The sequence below is a fragment of the Parasteatoda tepidariorum genome, chromosome 4, assembly GCF_982258835.1.
Source record: "Parasteatoda tepidariorum strain Cologne lab strain chromosome 4, Ptep-v5.0, whole genome shotgun sequence".
In the NCBI taxonomy this organism is placed as follows: domain Eukaryota; kingdom Metazoa; phylum Arthropoda; class Arachnida; order Araneae; family Theridiidae; genus Parasteatoda; species Parasteatoda tepidariorum.
The window spans coordinates 28,323,184-28,343,364 of record NC_141758.1 but is presented as its reverse complement, the minus strand read 5'-3'; the positions used below and the strand labels follow the sequence as shown (position 1 = coordinate 28,343,364).

General features: G+C 31.2%; 1 protein-coding gene across 2 annotated transcripts in view; it reads left to right on the top strand.

The window, feature by feature from the left end:
- Window positions 1-18,909, top strand: part of LOC107454610 (techylectin-5A) — a 24,282-nt gene extending 5,373 nt beyond the window's left edge. For both annotated transcript variants that reach the window (XM_016071856.4, XM_016071854.4), the window contains exons 3-6: window positions 9,577-9,743; window positions 11,266-11,371; window positions 15,484-15,648; window positions 18,551-18,909. In XM_016071856.4, the coding sequence (XP_015927342.3) occupies window positions 9,577-9,743; window positions 11,266-11,371; window positions 15,484-15,648; window positions 18,551-18,840 (728 nt within the window). In that variant the 3' untranslated portion in view covers window positions 18,841-18,909. The remainder of the gene's footprint in view (window positions 1-9,576; window positions 9,744-11,265; window positions 11,372-15,483; window positions 15,649-18,550) is intronic.
- Window positions 18,910-20,181: the final 1,272 nt, after the last annotated feature.

Below are 20,181 nucleotides of genomic sequence, written 5' to 3'. Positions count from 1 at the left end.
CTCTATTTCAGTTTGAAAAAAAAAAAAGAAATAAAAAAAAGCCATGATTTCTATTTTTATTTTGATAATTTTTATAATTTACCATTAGATAAATTGTTTGATAAGAATAAAATCTTCAAAATAATCTTAATACAATATTATATATTTAAATAAGATATAATTCGAATATATTATATATTCGTATATATTCAAATAGTTTATATTCATACATGAAATTTAAAACAAAATAAAATTTTTATTGATTTTTCTTCTTTAAATTGAACAGATTTTTTTGTCATAAATATCAATTATGCAGCTCATAAAAACGCAAAATTAGCAAAGTATGTTCGATATATGTTGATATGATATATATTCGAAGAAACTGATATGTTTTAAGATTTGGATTTTTTACATCAGGTTTTCAGACACTGCAAACATTTTTATTTATATCTTAAGGTAAGAAAAGAAAGAAAAATTTTATCTCCCCCCCCCCCGCCTTTAATCGAAAAGTTAGTACAAGTTACTACATATCAGTGACGATTTATGAGTACAGATTTAAAAAAAAAATATCTATTATTATTTAAAAGCATGTATTAGCTTTTTAATCTTTTGTAAGCAACTACTCATTGAGAAATAAAGTGTATAGTGGGTATAATTCCGCGCTTGTGAGTAGGGGGTCTCAGGTTCGATGCCACGCGAACGAATGTGTTAATTTTAAATATTTATTTGCAGATTTATACCTATCATAATTTTGCGGCTAATATTATCTATTAAATTTTTTCAAGCTACATAATACAAGTCGTTATCAGATGTATATATAAAATTCAAATTTCAATATTTTTTTTATAAATAATTTTATGAATTTTTAAAAATAAATTATAAAATGTCAGGTTTAAGAAACTCTTTATTGGGAAAAAAAGTTTGTTTAAAATTAAATATAATTTCCAAAATTCTGCCAATAGATGTGAGAAGTTAGTAAATTTCTAGGTAATTTTGATCATAACATATTTTGTTTTCATTTAAATTATTGTAATTCAACTGGGAGAGAAAGACTGATGACATTTTCTTTTTATCTTAATTTTTGTTTAATTTAAGAACTGTAAAAAAATCGTGAAGAGGATAAAGACCGCTATCAATAAATGTCAAATCAAAAAATAAGACTAACCTCTTTGAATACAACTAAGTAAATTTAAGGGCATTCCTCTATAGGGCATTCCTCTATAATACTCTAGAGTTCAAATATTACTCGTTGATTCTTAATCACACATCTATGCATGCCTGACGAAAATACTGATTAATTGTAATTTACTGAAAGAAATATGAATAATAATTGCATAAAGCAGATAAATTTTTTATATCCATTAAAAAAATTAAAACAAAGTGTTTTTTTCCCTTTCCAAACAGCAAAATTTAAAAGAAAATGTTTAGTGGCGCCATCTGTTGGCTCTTATAACAGATCCTGGTGTACGAAATTAATGCTACCAGCCAAGGATATAATAAACGCAGAATTATGGAAATATCTAAATTCCTCATCATAAATACAAAATTAAATAAATTTTTGTTTTCATACCATGCATTCTTTTCTTTTATAAAGGAGAAAAAATTTTCATAAAATTTTGAAAAGCTATGAAGAATTTCATTAATACTGTGATATTTTTTGTTTGACAACATTACTAAAAATTTACTTGCGATTAAGTTTGCATTTTACTGTACATTTAATGAAGAAATCAGTATTCTATAGTATAAAATATTGTCATCATTCATCGTTTGCAAATGCCAATAACTCAACTACAAAAATTTTGAGATTAGATTTTCACTGTAATATCATAATATTAGTAACGAGAAGAATTATGAGTTTTTATTTAATATCTTATCTGGGATAAAAACTTTGATTTTGTTATTTTAACATTTTACAAAAATTAAATAAAGTCCCATATTAGTTATTAAAAATCATACTACTATATTGCGTACTACGATATACATTGTTTATTCAAAATCATCTCTTTCCATAAAAATGACTACTCAGTATAAAGATTAATTATTTTAATAGACTACATTAAAAATTGAGGATATAGACCAATTTTACTAAAAACTAATTATATCGATTAATTATACAGTAGAAATATTATATCGATTAAATTCATTAAAAATTAATTATATCGATTATTTATTAAAACATGTAATCGATTAATTTATATTAAGTTTTGATAAATTAAAACGATTAATCGATATAAAATATCGATTAGTTCTGTATCGAAATAATAACAGTCACTGCTATTTGTCACTGTTACTTTTGGATCCCAGTAGCAGAAGTAACAGTGACTGAAAAGTAGCAGTTTTGCCCATCTCTACTTCAAAATATATATTTGCTGTCCGGAGCAAGTTGGCATCTCTGTGTATGTAGTATGATACACATGATTGACATTAATTTCGTAACTTCAAAATTTCATTAATATATTTTTTATAAACAAAGTGGTAGTAAAATAATTCTATAATTTTTATTTATGTAATCTTGGGAATCAAATTTTCGTTGCATTTATTCAACAGCTTGATTTTGCCTAATTTGGGTGTTGGGATTTCAAATCTGAATTTAGTTTTATTCCGAAAGCCACTGTAAAGACGTAGGAATTCTACATACAATCACGACCAGTTAGCATCTCAAAATTATTTATTTCTATTGCTATAAATGCACAAAACACAAACAGAAAACCTATAATGTATCACAAATACTACAACAATACAATCAATATTACTACCATTTTATTCTCTCTCGGCTCTACTCTTCAGAAAAAAGACCAACATAAAAAAACGTTTGCTACGCCATCCAGTGACTAGTTTCTTACAGTCGTCCTTCCCTCATGAAAAAACTTTTTTAAAAGGAAAAAAAATTATTTCCCAAGATAATTTCCTTAATTGGCTATCCATTGAAATAAGAACCAGTTCTATCAGGAAAATTGGTACCTTAAATTTTGCAATTCAATGTATCTTTCCCTACTATTTTGGGTCTGGGAAAACTAAAAACACACGTAAAATCCAAAATTTTAAAACTATTACGCAAATGCTGCTAATTTAAAAATTACAGAGAAATAATTTTAATTTCCTTAAAATATTTATTTCTGAGATATCTTATGAAGGTATTTATGTTTTGATCAGTTTTAAGGGATAACGACTCAAACTATCAGCATTCTGTCTTTGTTCTCCTTTGCGTTGGACACTCTCATAACTGAATGATTGTACAATTAATGCCCATCTTCAAAGTCTAGGATTTGTTTCAGCATTTTTTCACTAGCCACACTAATGGATATTATCACATATTATAGATAATATTCAAGGAAACATTTTTATTCAAGGTGACATATTAATTTTTTCACTGTAAAAATAATTGCAGCATCGTACTACTATATTTTTGATCTCTAGGTGAAAATTGTTTACTCAGGTGCATGATAGTATGATCTTCGTTTTCTATCATTTGTGACATTACAACACTTATCACAAGATTCGAAGAATCACACTGAATGATGAATAGTCCGTGGGCCGAAGTCTCAAAAGTAGCTCTAAACTAATTTTCGTTCCGACATTTGAGGGGCAATTTTATTCTACCAAAATCGAACACAATCTTGGCTGAGAAACATAAATTCATAAAGTTCTCCAAAATCTGACTGGCCATTAATTGAAAGTTATCAAAGCAATGAGGAACTATTTGGTTTTCACGAATTCAGTATTTTGCCCTAGAATATCCGAAGAGAAGCGTAATTTGACGTCACTTGGAAATGAATGGACCAATCAGAACAAAAGCAGTTGTCTGCATGTTACGATAGCTTCCCGTTCGTTCACGCTTCTTTTGCGCTAAAACACTTAACAGTTTTTTATAAGTATGTACTTCAAAATTTTTATACAATTATAGTTACTTCAAGATCTTAAAATCTTTTTTTTTTCATTTTAAATCATGATTATTTGATAATTCACTATTAAAAGGTAAAACATAGACTATGACAGTTATAGTTGTAATATGAAGGGTTATAATACTGCATCTGCGATTATTTTTCAGGTTTTTTTTATATTATTTTTGTAAAAATACTTAAAACTTGAATTCTATAGAATATATAAATCTTTCCTCCATCCACTATTTGAAAATTTAAATTTGCATCAACTTTTTAAGAACTGCTACCCTTCAGAAAATAATCTGATTTTCTTCAAAAATCTGGAGATATTTCTCCCTTATTTTTTAAAACGATACTTATTTTAGTAAGCTAAAAAACCATTTTATACAAATGAATATTTTGAAATTCAGTTTGACATAAAAATAAAAAATTTCATTTGTGTAAAATTTTCAATAAATTTGAATTGATTTTTTTTTTTAATTTGTTGCTTGGTACACTGTCTTTTACTGAAGCTTTAAAACTTTCTTTACTATATAAAAACCGGATATTTTACGCAATGAACTATCTTGATACATAATTTATTTGAACAATTTAACAAAGTTTGGTTTTTTATTATTTAAAATTTTAATGTTTTGGTACAACATTAATTTTGAAAATAATAATATTGATTTAGAGAAAATATATTTAGAATGTAGAATTCATAGCTTTAATTGAAAAAACATGTTTTCAAGTGTTATTTCAAATAGTTTTTGCAAGTGTAGCAAAAGACAAATACAGAGAGTTCCAAAAAACCTTAGACAGGTATTGTTGAATATATTTTTATTTAGCAAGAGAGTATAATTCCAGACATTAATATATTTGGAAATTTCATTATGGTTTGATATTCAATAATTTATTTACATTTAAGTGTAGAGACATTCTTTAACTATTTTTCGAAATAGTGCCAGTTGGAAAATTGATTAAACACATTTTTTAAACCAATATCTGAAGTTAAATGTTTAAATCATGTTTTGAATCTACACTATTGTTTTCAAATTCAATTCAAAAAAAAATATTCAATGATTAAATTCAAAATTGTCAAATTTCTTGTTGCTGACCCTACAGAGAAAACATACATAAATTTCCTTAAATTTCATGATTTATTTTTAGTTTAGATTAGTTAACAGTTTTTTTATAGCTTAAGAGTAGTATTTATTTAAGAGGAGTATTTTTTATAGCTTTTTTGTAAGAGCAAAAAAAAAAAAATCATAAAAAGCTTTGTTTTCTTTTTTCCGAGTAAGCACATCTTAATAAAAAATTTTCAATTTATACGCCATTCAGAGTTTAAAAAGAAGTAATATTTAAGTAGAATTAAAATGCTAGCGATATAAGATGTGCGCTTGACTCTACAAAAATGTTTAATATCACAGATATTGGATAAATAAGCCATCAAAACAACCATCTTTTGAAACAATACTTACCATAGCACCTTTGTTAGTGAAACAAAAATAATATTTTTTTTAAGAATAATGGATCATTAACGTTAATATGTAGATTTTTTAAACATTTTGGAACTAATATTTTATCTTCATAAAGTAATGAAAATTGTTTTAAATTTTTTTTTTTTTAACATTTCATCAACATAACTACAATACTTTCATTTCTTCGGTGGGATCTATAGATAAATATCCCCTTTAAATTTGTAACTCAGCAAATATTATTAAAATTAAAATAGGACAAATAATTCCTTCTCATTTTTAACCAAAGTATATATTTTTGTATCTTAAAATCGGAGACGAATTTTTGATTAGGTCAGAGAGGTATTGCAATGCGACCGCCTGCACAATTCGAATTTCGGAATAAAAATCAAATATTTAACAGTAAAGCGGGAAAATGAAGCGTTATCAATATATAGTTGGCTCTAAAAAGAGACCTTTATTTAAATTTTAAAAAAAATTCAAAGGATTAAAATGAAATCGAGAAAATTATCATCAATGCAACCAACGATTTGCTTACAAACATTGCTGTAAGCGACTGTGAGGAGACAATGCGTGATTGGTTAGCTTGGCGGAGGAAAAATAATTCGACGATTTCACTGGATGAGAGTACGAAAGCATACAGAAAAAGAGTGCGTCATAAAATCGATTGTTATTAATTTATGACCAAATAATATTTGGAGAACTTTATAAAATTAAAAATACTAAAACATTCTGAATCGTTTTGTCAAAAGAAAAAATTGCCCCCAAAGTATCGGAACGAACTTGAACGATAAATGAGTTTGGCCCACGGACTAGAAAGGCTTTGTATAGTCCGGGCTATCTGAAACAGGATTGTCATAGAGTCTTTCTTTAATCTTGTAATGCATTTTGGCAAAAACTATGCCAGTCAACATTTGCTTTATGATTTCCGCCCTTGAGTAAGTTTGTAAGCGGAACTGCAATTATAGCAAAGTTTGGAATAAATGTTCGATAATATTTAGGTAATCTCAAAACAATTTTGACTTGAAATCTTGGTATTGGGAATTCTTTTATGGCTTGGACCTTTAGTTCCCCAAGAATGTTTTGGCTTTTCCCAACTAAATCTCCAAGTTACTTTCAATAAGCTTGGACAAATTGGCATTTTGACAATTTTAAGTGCAACATAGTAGCACTCATTTTGCGGAAAAAGTCTGAAATGTGGAAATGCTCCAAGGGCTTTAAATGTTCGTATGGGGGATTATGGCCACATCATCCAAATAAGGCACTGCATACTCTTCACACTCTTTTAATATATTTGCCTTAAGTCAACTGAAATCATATGGTGCGTTTTTTAAACCAAAAAATAAACGCAATGGTCTGAAAGTTCCAAAATTTGTTACGAACAGTAAACCTTCGGGCTTTTTTACTTAATGGAATCTGCCAGGAACCTCTGGTTAAGTCCAAGACTGAAATATGTATAAATGGCGGTAGGTACTTTCTCTATCAACTCTTTAAGATAAAGTAGTGGGGAAAATTTTGAGTTGGTGAATTCATTTAACCTCTTCGAGACGAGCGAGTCATATATGCATTCTCAGGGTGTCGATAATCAGGGTAAAAAAAGATAAAACTGGTAACCAAACTATTTTGATGAATGTGACGTCTCAACGAAGTCATTTAACCGAATTAGAAGTTTGGAGAGTTTTTGGCTGGTTAGAGGGGGGCTAAGCACAAGCAGAGAGCAGAAGCCATTGGAATTTTACAAACTGTGATTTCCATGATGTGGAACCGTTTTTTGGTGACAAGAAATGCATGTCGAAGATAAGGTCAAGGGTGTAGACATGTAACAACGTCCAATGAAGGCAGTAACTTAACGCTAGCTGCTCGGAAACACCGAAAAGTGAATGCCCCTCTTCTGGACTTTCTCTCAGTTACTGGCACCACAATTTCGGCACACACTGTCTGAAACCACCTTTATGTTGTAGGTTTGTATGCTCGTCGACATATAGTATCTGTCACGTTAAAGGCACCGTCACGCTAGCTAGGACTGGGCAACAGAACATGTGAACTGGCGGAGAAATGAATGGCGCAATATTCTTTTTTCCCCCGACTAGTACATTCTTTCTGTTTATCCTGATAATAAGCATATTTTCATCTCGGGGAACGTAGAACTAGAAACAATCCCGGGTTCGTGCTCGAAAGTGTAAGATTTGGTGGTATGGTCTATGCTGGCATCTCCATTGATGGGCGCACCTCTCTCCATATCATTCGAAATGAGACTCTGGCCGGTCACCGATATAGGGATGAGATCCTGAGACCTATTGTAATTCCTTACGCTGCGGCAATTGGAGACGACTTCATGTTTATGGACGTCAATTGCAGGCCACATCATGCTAACTTGGTGGATGATTTCCCTTTGGAGAAAGGAATTATACGAATGGAATGGCCAGAGTATTCTCAGAACATTAACCCAATCGAGCATGTTTGAGACATTCTAGACAGATGAATTGCTAGACGCCAACCACCCCCACAAATTCTCTAAGAACTATAAAGCCTCTCAGTAATAACCTCATTGACTCGATTCCTTAAAAGCGTTCAACGTTGCTGACTGTCCTTGGAAACTATACCTCCTACCAAAAACGATTTTCTTTTAAGGAAACACCTTTTTTATTTGTTTTTCTCATTTGCACAAATTGCTTTTTTGTCTTTTGATACCCAAATACTTAATAAAAAGCATTTTTTCTGACAAACAAATGTCATTTTTATCTCATATAGCCTCCTGAGTCTGTCGATAATATATTTATTATTCAAACTATTCTCCTGGTAAAAGATCAACCTACAACCTCAATATCCTTTAATTGTTTTGTGCTGTGTATTTTGCTTAATTTCTAATAATTCATAGTCTTCAAATTCTAATTTAAGATGAGGAATTTCCTCGTCTCATTTGATAAAATTTCTTTCCACACGCAACACGTTGACGTTTCCTTCTCCTTGAAAGTAAGGCTTTAGTATATTCACATGTTACACTTGAGTTTTTTTATTGTCTGGTTAACAAATGACCTGATTGTTTTCCGAAAGTTGTTTCACAATCACGCCTGCTTCAATCTAATTAACGGACATGCTATTTGTTGAGATGAAGATGGCGCCACTGAAAACAGGAAACGCAATTCTGCCTTAAATTCGCTTCTTTTTCCAAGCAGGCGTGCTGCAATGGAAAGCTGGCAATAGAAACAACAACAACACTTTCAATAGTAAACTGTAAGAAATAGGCAAGGAAAATTGGCTAATTTTAATCATGTTTAATAGAATTTTGCTATTTACTAATCACCACTCTCTACATTGTTAGTCGCCTGTGGCATTCTTTCAATTAAGAGTATGATGATTGATGCTTTTAGAAATGAAGTCCTTTTGAAATTTGTATCGACCAAAGTGAGCACAGAAATTTTCTTTTTTTAAAATCACTGTAATTCTAAAAGCATTCTTATGTAAATACTGCAATCCTATATGGTGATTTAATTATTGCTGATATTAAACCTAGATAGAAGTTTTTAACCCCTTAATGGTCACATAATTTTGAAGAAAACGGTCATAAAAGTGCTCATTTTTTTATTTAATAAAATTATGTAAAACTAAGAGTATATACCATATATGAATTCAAATGTAATTTTTGGGTACATTTTTAGCTTACGTGTTTGATGGGGGCTGACATCTAGTATCAAATAAACAATCTATAAATACATTAATAACTGTCTGGCACTGACATCTATTGTGCAGATTGAGAAATAAATATGATTCTGGGCATGAGAAATAGATCTTTTCGTCATGTTAATTTTGAACACACAAGGCCAGAAATATCACGGGTACGAGAAATAGAGGGCGAAATTTCTTCCCGTCATCTTGACGGGAGCGAGAAGGAAGTAGTTAACTTGTTTTCCCCGTTTCGATCGATCCAAACGTTGCATGAGATAAATGATACCATTTTTAAAAATTATTAATTGTTTTTTTTACTGCCACTATAACTCTTAAGGCATTCTTGTATAAACGTCCCAATACTGTTGCATGATTTTAAAATTGCTGGTATAAGAGCTAGAAAGTACTGACCCAATGAATATCCCATTTATTAAAAAAAAAATAAAACAGGATCTCTTAGGGAGTTCCAACAGTTTTGCTATGTAAAAACAATATTCCAAATCATTTTCCTACTAAAAGAAAGATTGCTTACGTACAGTTAGCATGGAAGTTTTCGTATTATTTTGTCACCCATTTGTGTTTGTTGTTATTAGAGGGAGGAACGGACTGCAGTTGTCCACCTAAGCCCATGGATTGTGACGAAGTAATGCAGTGTGGACAGAATAGAAGTGGCGTCTATGAAATTTGGCCTCGAAATCGCATCATGTCTGGAAGCATCACTGTGTTTTGTGACATGGAAACGAATGGTGGAGGATGGACAGTAAGTATATCTTTACAGTAATTAATGAAATGTAATGACTCTTTTTCAGAAAACACGGAGCGATCATTACACATTGAATTGTAAAAATATGTGACACGAAAGGATTAGAGATAAGTTCGAACGCACTTTTAGAAGTCTTCTCTACCTTCATTGAACAGCAGACCCAAATTTAGGTTTATGATTACCAATGTTCAACTCCATATTCTTGTAATTTTTGGACCCAATCCATGAGACAAGTGAACTCCTAAATCTGTACCCTCAAAAGTATTGATTTTTTAAAAAAATATGGGAACTTGGAGGACTTTGTGACCCCATCAGATTTAACCCCTTGGGGACGGGTGATTCAGAAAAGCATTCGTACAAAATCAGGATCAGGATGTAAGTAAATAAAAAACGGTAACTTAAATGTAGTCGTTTTTAATTTGACAGACTTACTTTGCTTTTATTTTAGTTACTGTTAGTTGAATCATATACACAATCAATGTTAATTCAAAGTATAACTAAATAGTTTTATTTCGAACAAAGTGATGGTGAATTAAATAAATCCAACAATTATAACTCCGCCCACAAATAAGTTGCTAAAGAATTGCTTTGATTACCAATTTTATCATTTTACCCTGGTTGATACGGTATTATGCTGTCACGTATTTGTGACAGTCGGCGCGAAAGGGTTAACACTCAGGAATTCTTCGGTCGACTGGATTTAAACTTCCGTTCTCACTAACAGGAGTCCAACACCCTACCAATCAGGCTATCACGGCCGAACTCAAAGAATTTTAATCCAATTTCACCCAAGCTTGAGATATATGTAATTGCTTAGAGCTCGAGTCTTCCCGAGCGCGAAATGCACGACAGACCAATACCAATTTTTGCGTTCGCACTAATGATGTCTAAGCAACAAAATAATTCATTAATACCTTTTCTTATCCATGAAAAGAAGAAACGAAGAGGAAAACTGGATCAACTAAAACTCTAAGATAACTAAAGCAAAAATTAAAAAGAAAATCAACTACATATTTTCAAAAATCAAACCATAACTACAAATTTTAGTTAAATTTGCGTTACGAAAAATCCTGAAGTTAAATTCGAAAAATATACATTTTTATTTTAAACAAAACAACAAAAAAATTAATAATTAAATGCCTTATTTTTAAATTACATTAAAAAACTAAAAACAAAATTTTTTAAAAATTTTGAATTTTTGAACATTTTTTTTTGAAAAATTATTTATGGATTATATGTGAACAATTTTTTGCAACTATCATACTCCGGTATAAAGAATTAAAAATTATGATTGTCATTAATTTGTAAATGATACACTAAATAAAAAATTAAAACAAATAAAAAAAATTAATGCTGTATAAAAAATTGTGTTGATTTAAAAAAATGCTTCAGTATTGTAACTAATACCCCTTTAGTATCTATTTCAATAAAGTGAAATATTGAAAGAAATGTTTCAATAAATCATAATTCATAGATTTAAATTGAAGAATTTTTAATCACACAATGTTGCAATTATTAGGTCATTCAAAGGAGAGGGAATTTTAAGAGACCATCAGACTTTTTCTTAAAACGTTGGCACTTATACAAGAGTGGATTTGGTGATCTTAGACGAGATTTTTGGCTAGGTAAGTAAATATTTTATACAAATTCTGCATTTAGTAGAAAGTTGCAATACATTAAAAGTTAAATAAAATGCTTAGATCAAGTAAATATTGTATGAAACGTACATACCTATTGAAAAATAAATAAATGTTCTTGTCAGGATAGCAATCAAAATCATCTTATTGTAGTTTCATAATTGTTTTGTAATTTTTTTATATTTCCGTGGCAGCTCATTGTACGCCTGGGGGTCTCAGTGGCTAAAGGTCCAGAATTTCGTGACCACAAGAGGATGGGGGCAATCACGGACCGATCAAGACAAATTCAGGCCCAAGGCCCACCAAATTATCCGGGCCCCTTACAAGATATTTTGAAATTAAATTACTGAAGAGTAGTCCTAATAATTGAAAAATAATCTATTGAACTGCGTGATTCAAGAGAAACATTTTGAGAAATTTTAAGAGCACACAATTGAAGATTATTTTTCTTAGATAAATTTTATGTATCTATAAATTAAAGCAACATATAAAACAACAAAACAATGTTATATCAAAATAAAAATAGTTTGGTGTCCACAAACAATTGAAATCAGGGATTTTTGCTTCAAGTCACTGATTTTTATTTAATACTGTTTGTTGTAACACTGTTTTTTATTTAATACTTAAACCAATACAAAGCTAGCCCACCTTTTATTAACTAAATTTCTAGAAATTTTTGAGGCCCTTGCCTATTGGGCCTAGGCGATAATCAGGCCCTGGGGGCAATTTGTCCAGCATTGAGAAACGATTGCCATTACTTTCTAAACAGGCTGGTATACTGTTGCTTGATGCCAAATCATGATTGCCAAACCATGATTGTCAAAATTGTACACAATCAAACGACTTTCAACTGTACTTTGTTTCGAAAGGGACAATATTCAGCAGTATCTGTAACTTTCAACTATTGATGCAATATTAATAGGTGTCAAATATGCTAACATAATGCATTGTACCTAGATTACTATGCTCGATGCATGTTAAAACTGTTCAAAATACCTTAATACCAGTAGTTAATGCGTTAATTCCAGTCTATTATCAAAATTAATTAAGCGTCATTGGCGTCATTTTTATGGCTACCACAATGTTTGCCAAATCAATGTATTTTACCTTACTGTATGTAATTTAATGATGAATGGGATGGGGGCGCTTCGCAGCCCAGGTGCCCATTTTATTTAAATAAAGAAGATCATTGGCGTCAATAATTTCGTCAGGACCTTTCACGTTTTTCTAGAATGAATTAGCTTTTCCTAAATTAATTTTGCTTTATAAATCATTGAATACTTGACTTTTTTCCTTAAAATTTTAATTAGTGACAGTACTCAGTATAGACTTATAACCAAGATTAATTAGGCATAAATGGAATTAATAATAGTTTTGTAATTTTTTTACTCGTCACTCCATTTACTTTGGTTTTCATCAAAGAGATTATATATTTTTTATTCCAATTAATACTTATTAGTGCAAAATTAACCAGACATAATTAGCGTCATTAATAGCATTGCGATTTTTATGTTTCTCCTGAACAAATTTGGGCCATTTTTTTTTATTAACTTCGCATTTAGTTTATTTACATATTTTTTTTTTAAATTTCAATTGGTACCTATCACCATCAATCTGTAAACATTGACGTCAAAAATATCTTGGAAACTTTCCACGCTTCTGCTATAAATAAATTTGCAACATTTCTCCATAAATGTACGTAGCTTTTTTTAAAAATTAAGTTAGTAACGATAATGATGCTTGATGTATTACCAAAATTAATCAAGCATCATAATCGTTAATAATAAATTGGCGTTGTGTTATTTCTCCTAAGAGGATTAGTACTAGTTCTCCATTAATTTGTCTTAACTGTACATAATTTTTCTTCAATTGGGTATAATATAGCCTACGTCACAGGTTGTGTTGTTCCTACTAAATTTAACCCATGAACGGCATTTTCTGCGAGCCTAACTTCAAGCCACAAATAAACAAACGAAGTGTTCGATCGTTTAAATAGCTGCTCGCAGATTTTATTGCATTATAAAGAAAAGTTATTGAAACTAAATAAACAACAACAACTAAAACAAATAACAACAACTACTAATAACAATAACTAAATAAACAACAACTAAATTCCATTCGTTTAGCATTGCGTCATATGTTGTTCCTACTAAATCGAAGTAGTTGTGTTTTTTTCATATTATACCCAATTACTGTCATTTTAAATTACTCAGTTTATTTAAGCACGTTTTAAAAGTGTAACTACAAAAGAAATATAAACATGGTTTCAGATAAATTCAGGAATACTAATCTAGTGACATACTCTGTTTATACTCTCACGTTCACGTTGATCATCGAGTTAATTTGACATAACGAGCAAAAAAAAGTTTAATATTAAAGAACGTGAAATTAACCCTTTTTTTTAAAAAAAAAAGTTATAAGCTTGAAAGCAACACTGATGTGATCTTTAAAACGTGTAATAAAAGATCGGAATCGTCTGTAATTTAATTTTTATCAATCTTGTTCTAAACCAAAAAGAAAATTCTATTCGTTTTACGTTCATTCCGCTCGAAAGGTTCTAATGTCAACAGCGACTTTTCCCGTGCTTTAAACTACCAGTATGCCAAATTTCATCGCTCGAGATTGTATGGTTTAGGAGTCTATAAAAAGACAGACATTCATTTTTATATATATATAGACCAGGGGTGGGCAAACGTTTTTGGTCGAGAGCAAAAATTAAGAGAAAAAAGTTTGGTGGGCCAAGTAAAAACATCTAAAATAAAAAAAAACGATATACAAGTTTTAATTTAAATATTTAATGAGATGAATGAAAATGGGATTTCATTTTTAAAAGTTCTTTATATTGTGGTTCCAAGTGAGATGTATTTATTTTAAGGCACGAGGCCAAATGTTTGTCTGTTAGTTTGCTTCTGAAATGATTTTTTCTAAGGTTCATAGTTGAAAACACTTGTTTACATATATAAAATGAAGCAAACATAGCACTCTCTTTCTGGGCATAGAATTAAACTTGGGAAACTAGCTTTTGGTAATGATTAGTGAAACTCATAATTTGACATACTTAGAAACAACTGCTTCAGAGGGCGCCAAACTACTGCTGCTCTATAAAGAACTTCTGCTTTCAACGTTTTACCAATTGAAGCTTTCTGAGCTAGCTATTTTCATCAATTTGTTTTGTAGAACAAAAATAGAGTAAATAAAAGGTCATCAGTACTTTGTTAAAATAGAAATAACAAAAATAACTGTAAACAAAGTAGACAAGAAAATGAATTGGCAAGTTAAAATTCTATCCGAGGGCCGGATAAAACCTTCTGGCAGGCCACAGTTAGCCCGTCGGCCATAGTTTGCCCATCCTTGTTATAGACTGAAAGAAATTAGAGAGACTGAGGGGGAGGAACCCTCTCATATTAAGTTGAAGACAACTATGACAAAAATCAACTAAACATTTATTAACAACTGAAACATAACAAGCTACAACTGAAACATAAGAAGCTAAAACAGAAACATAAAATAAAGTAGGACGGTGTGGGATAGAGACTGAGTAAAGTTCGAAGCTTCTTAAATACTGGGGGAAGTTCCAATCGTGTGTTTGTAATCCCGTTGATTCTTTTGGCGCCTACGCACCATGCCTGGCGCCACAAGACTTTTGTTAGATTTAAACTTTTTTGATTGATCACTGCTTTGTATTGATCATCACTTTTTCATATTTTGGCTCATGTCTTATCACAGATATTATTGATGTAATTACATTTTGAAGTAAATATAAGAACAAACTGCTGTGCAAACAAATTATATTTAGAATTCTAATTCAATTTTCCAGGATACAGGGAGTTAGTTCTTCTTTCGCTATCGCTCATAAATGAATCGCAAGTAATCATATATGTGATTAATAGTCAGTGAGCAGTAAAACTGGGAGTTAATGTGCAAAAACCATGCAATCTTTAGCAATGCTATCTAAGACAGCATAGTAAAGTGTTGCGACGAAGTCTTGTGAGGGTGGAACAATTTAATAAAAAACATCCATAATTTCGTGGAAATTTTTGTTGTTGTTGTTGTTGAAATAACTGCATTTATTAATTTATTTATTATTGTTTCCTTTTTAGGCAACGACAATATCTATGCACTAACTAATCAAAAGAAGTATTATCTTCGCATTGATTTGAGTGATCACCAAAATAATTCCCGCTATGCATTCTACGATCAGTTTTGGATAGACAACGAGAGTCAGTTCTACAAGCTTCACATCTATGACTTCAGTGGAGATGCTGGTAAGTAATCGCACATTGGACAACTTCAAGTTAAGCAAATTGTGGGCATTACAAGTTCCCAAATCAAACAATAAAGAAGATAGTTATTTTATTTTCAGTGTGTGAAGAATGCATTCAAGTCAACAAAAATCATACTTTTATAATCTGTATTACGTAATACTTAGCTACCAACCCCCCAAAACTAGCTTCTCACAACATCCATAGAGAAATAAAAAATTAATATTACAAATGTTTTTAAGACTTGTTAGCTTTCAAAAATATCGCAAATACTTGCAAAATTTACTTTGTAGTTATTTACCGTTTTTTTTAATAGTTATTTTGGCATGTCCGGAGCAGTTGGAATCTCTGAATAATTTAGCAAATGTAATCGACAATCTAGCAGCCCATAATTTCAACTCCGGCTATATGCGTGGGCGTGCAGTTGCTAGAGAACTACAAAATATTCAACCAACAAAAAAAAAGGGGGAACAGTCCCTCATATTAGTTTTCATGTTTTCTGTTAATTATGCTAAATTTTGAAACGTTTTTTTTAATCTTGTTTGTTTTTCTTCTTGAAGGGACGAAGAGTCTAGAGCCGAGAGAGTATAAAATAGTGGTAATATTGATAGTATTGTTGTATTTTTGCCATATTACAGTTTTTCTGCTTGTGTTTTGTGCATTTATAGCAATAGAGATAAATAAGCTTGAGAGGCTAACTGGTCTTGATTGTATGTAGAATCCTACGTCTTTACAGTGGTTTTCGGAATAAAACTAAATTCAGATTTGATATCCCCACACCCAAATTAGGCAAAATCAAGCTGTTGAATAAATGCGACGAAAATTCGATCTTCAAGGTTGCGTAAATAAAAATTTTAGAATTATTTTTTTACCACTTTATTTGTAAAAGATATATTTATAAACTTTAAAAGTTTTTAGAAACTTTTTGGTGTTGGGATACATTTCTAAATAACTTTTAGACGTTTGTCAATGTGTAATCCATATGGCAAATGTGAGCAAACAGTTTAATAAAAGGATTAATTTTCTTGAATATTTCTAATAGGTGTGGGCTGAGATATCAACTGCTTCGGATCCGCAAAATATCTTAAAAAACGGTAAAGTAAAGATGTTTGGTAGCTTGCAAGGTTTTTTTTTTTAGGAAAAATTTCTTCTTCTGGTAGCTAAGTGTATGCTTAAATAAAGAGGACGCCAACTTGCTCCGGACAGCGAATGAATATTTTCGAGTGGTAGTCTTTTAATGTATGATTTGCGATTTTATAAATTCGATTTATTGGGTTTTTACTCACCACTACTGCTGAATAATTTAAAAGCTTATGCAATACGCCAATTTTCAATTAAGTTATGTCGCGTGTAAGTCATAAGTTAAAAAAAGGGATCGAAAATCTATGAATTTAGTAGCCCATAATTTCAACTCCGGCAATATGCGTGGGTGTGCAATTGCTCGAGAACTACAAAATATTCAACAAAAAAAAGGGAACAGAACTATGTTTTCTCATATTAGTTTTCATATTTTCTGTTAATTATACTAAATATTTAAAAGTTCATCTCGAAATTCTTGAACTGAACTCTAGTACGGTGTACCTGTCCGCGAAGGACAGGTACACCGTACTAGAGTACGGACACTCCACACTTTCATCTGTGATTGTGCCCGTGGGCACCTGGAATAATGTCGTTGGTATTGGACATACCCTCCAGCTGCTACGGAATTTCCGTAGTTTCAGAAATCTTTTTTTCAGACGGTAGTAAAATTAATGTCTTAATATTTAAAAAAAATTAATTTTAGCGTAACTTGTCCACTATTACTTATAAAAGTGCAGGCCATATGGCTAGATTCTTAAGTTCTGATAAAAGTTTTATGAGAGATCCATTTGCTTTAAAAATTTCTTCTTTGGTTTGCTACCACTAGAAAGAATTATTTTCAAAATCCTCATAAGTTGGAGGGTATGGTATTGGATATTGGCGGTGAATTGCAGAGGCAGTGGTCAGATCAAATCTACATTTAATCTAATCGCATGAAAAAGCTCTAATTTGGGGTGTTGGTCACTTCTGGGTCCGGGATCACCCTTTTGATCCTTTCACTGAAGTGGCCTTAGTAGATCTGAAGTAGTAGTGAGACTTCAAGTAAAACTTTAGGTAAATAGCTAGGAGTGGATACCTCCGAGTCGAGGATTACCCTTGGTAATTTCCCCATTATTGTAACAAAGTACAGAGATGCCAACTTGCTCCAGAGAGTAAAATATATTTTAAAGTGGTAGTTTATCAATTGTGATTCTTGGCTTAATAAATTCAATTTAGTAGATTTTTATGCACCACTATTTCTAAATAATTTGTAGGCTTATATAATTCACCGCGTTACAGTACTTATGCATGCTCTACCCTTTTAAAAGCAAGCAAAAATAGTCAAATATTTGCAAAATTTCTTTTCGGGTTATTTACCGTTTTTAAATTATTTTGGCGTGTCCGGAGCTGTTTGGTTCTTTGAAAGTAGCCTTTGTCATAAGACATTATATTATATACAAATAGTGGTAGGTAAAAATTCAATAAACCGAATTTACTAAACCATATAATAAAACATAATTTTTGATACTACCAGAAAATTTCATCCCACATCTGGAGCATGTTGCCATCTCTGATAATAGATAGCATATACTCTTCTTTTTGTAAGTGAGAGTTCGCGAAATTTTTTTTTTCAGAAATGGAGCTTTGAATGTTATAAAATGTATTGAGTGAAATATATTTTTTGAAAATATGGAGCAGTGAAACTAGAAATTATCCACTTTTTATAAATAAGCTTAGCTTTTACGGGTTAGTTTCCACATTGGATGCTGGGAGGAAATAATTGAATCCCTTACTGATAGCATGTTAACTGCTCTTATATTAAATGTGTTTTGAATTTTCATTTTAGGTGACTCACTAGCTCGGGCTCATGGTAATCAGCAGTTTTCAACCATCGATCGAGACAATGATAACAGCACTCGACTGTGCGCAAATGAGCATAAAGGTGGATGGTGGTACGCAGATTGTGCAGATTCTAATCTCAACGGTTTATACAAAAATCTTTCAGAGAAGAACAGTGAAGGTATTGTGTGGCGCACTTGGAAAGGCATGACAGAGCCATTAAAATTCGTAGAAATGAAAGTGAGACCAGCCGACTTCAAGACAGATCTACTGGATATGGATATTGAGCCGGCGTAGTGAAAATGTTTGTTTTATCATTTTTGTAAAAAGCAGAAAGTCAGAAGTATTTATAAAGTTTAACTAAAATTTCTGGTCTCTGTTTTTGTGTGAAGAAACGAACATTTAACATCAACATAAATACATAGTTCTTTTCTCGCATTACTTCGACAAAATAATCAGATCAGTGATGAAATAATTTTATTTTGTTGCCATCAATGAATAGCTGATCTGTAAAGCAGATTTCAATGATCGCAATTCGCAAAATATTAGAAATATTGGAGTAATTTTGCACTCTTTCTGTCGTGCCCACAGAGGTAGGTAGCGCAAATTATAATCGCCAAGGTGCCAAATAGATTTTAAACTAGCATTTTTAAAAAAGAAAAAAAAACATGTAGATGTTTGCCTATTGCCTACGAATTATAACTTTCGAGTTGGTACCGTTCTGTGACGTTTCTTTTAGCTTTTCACTGGCCGCTGAGCGTAAGTTGCCGAGACACGGCAATTATTCCACCACAGATCACAATACGGAAATCTCCCTCACTCTTGTGTAGCATCTTGCACGTTCTCATAGGTAAGTTGTGTAAATTCTGTAGAGAATCGAGTTTTCTTGTGGTAATTCTGTGAATAAAATGTATGTTCGCGTAATTTGAATACTAAATTTCGAAATCAGCTAAGCCTTGAAGTATGAATTCAATGAAATTTTAACATATAGAAGTTACTATTTTTATTTTATAACCGTTGTTGAACAGTCAACCTAATTTTCGGGTTTACAATTACTAGTGTTCAACTCAGTAGCCTTGTAATTTTGATTCCAATCCAGAAGACAAGGGAACTCCTGGATCAACATATTGGGAAAAATATGCCTTCGTCGGGGACTTTTTGATAGAACTAACCCGCATTTGCTTTAATTTCCGGAGAAACCCAGCTAAAAATAAACTGCAGTAAATTTAAAGAAAAACTGCAGTTTGAAGACTGCGGTGATTTGGCTCATAGCACTACAGAATTTTTGAAGTCGAAGAACTACAAAATTACTGCAGTTTGTAAACTGCAGTAATTTTGCAGTAGTATCAACTTCAAAATTACTGCAGTAATTTTGCAGTTTGACTTCAAAATTACTGCAGTAATTTTGCAGTTGATACTACTGCAAAATTACTGCAGTTTACAAACTGCAGTAATTTTGTAGTTCTTCGACTTCAAAAATTCTGTAGTGCTATGGGCCAAATCACCGCAGTCTTCAAACTGCAGTTTTTTTAAAGAACCTTTGCAATTTGTTTTTAATTGCATAATCAACATTCATGGTAAACATTAAGAAAAAGTATACTTTTAGCTAAGTTAAAACTAGTAAATTTTAAAAAAATT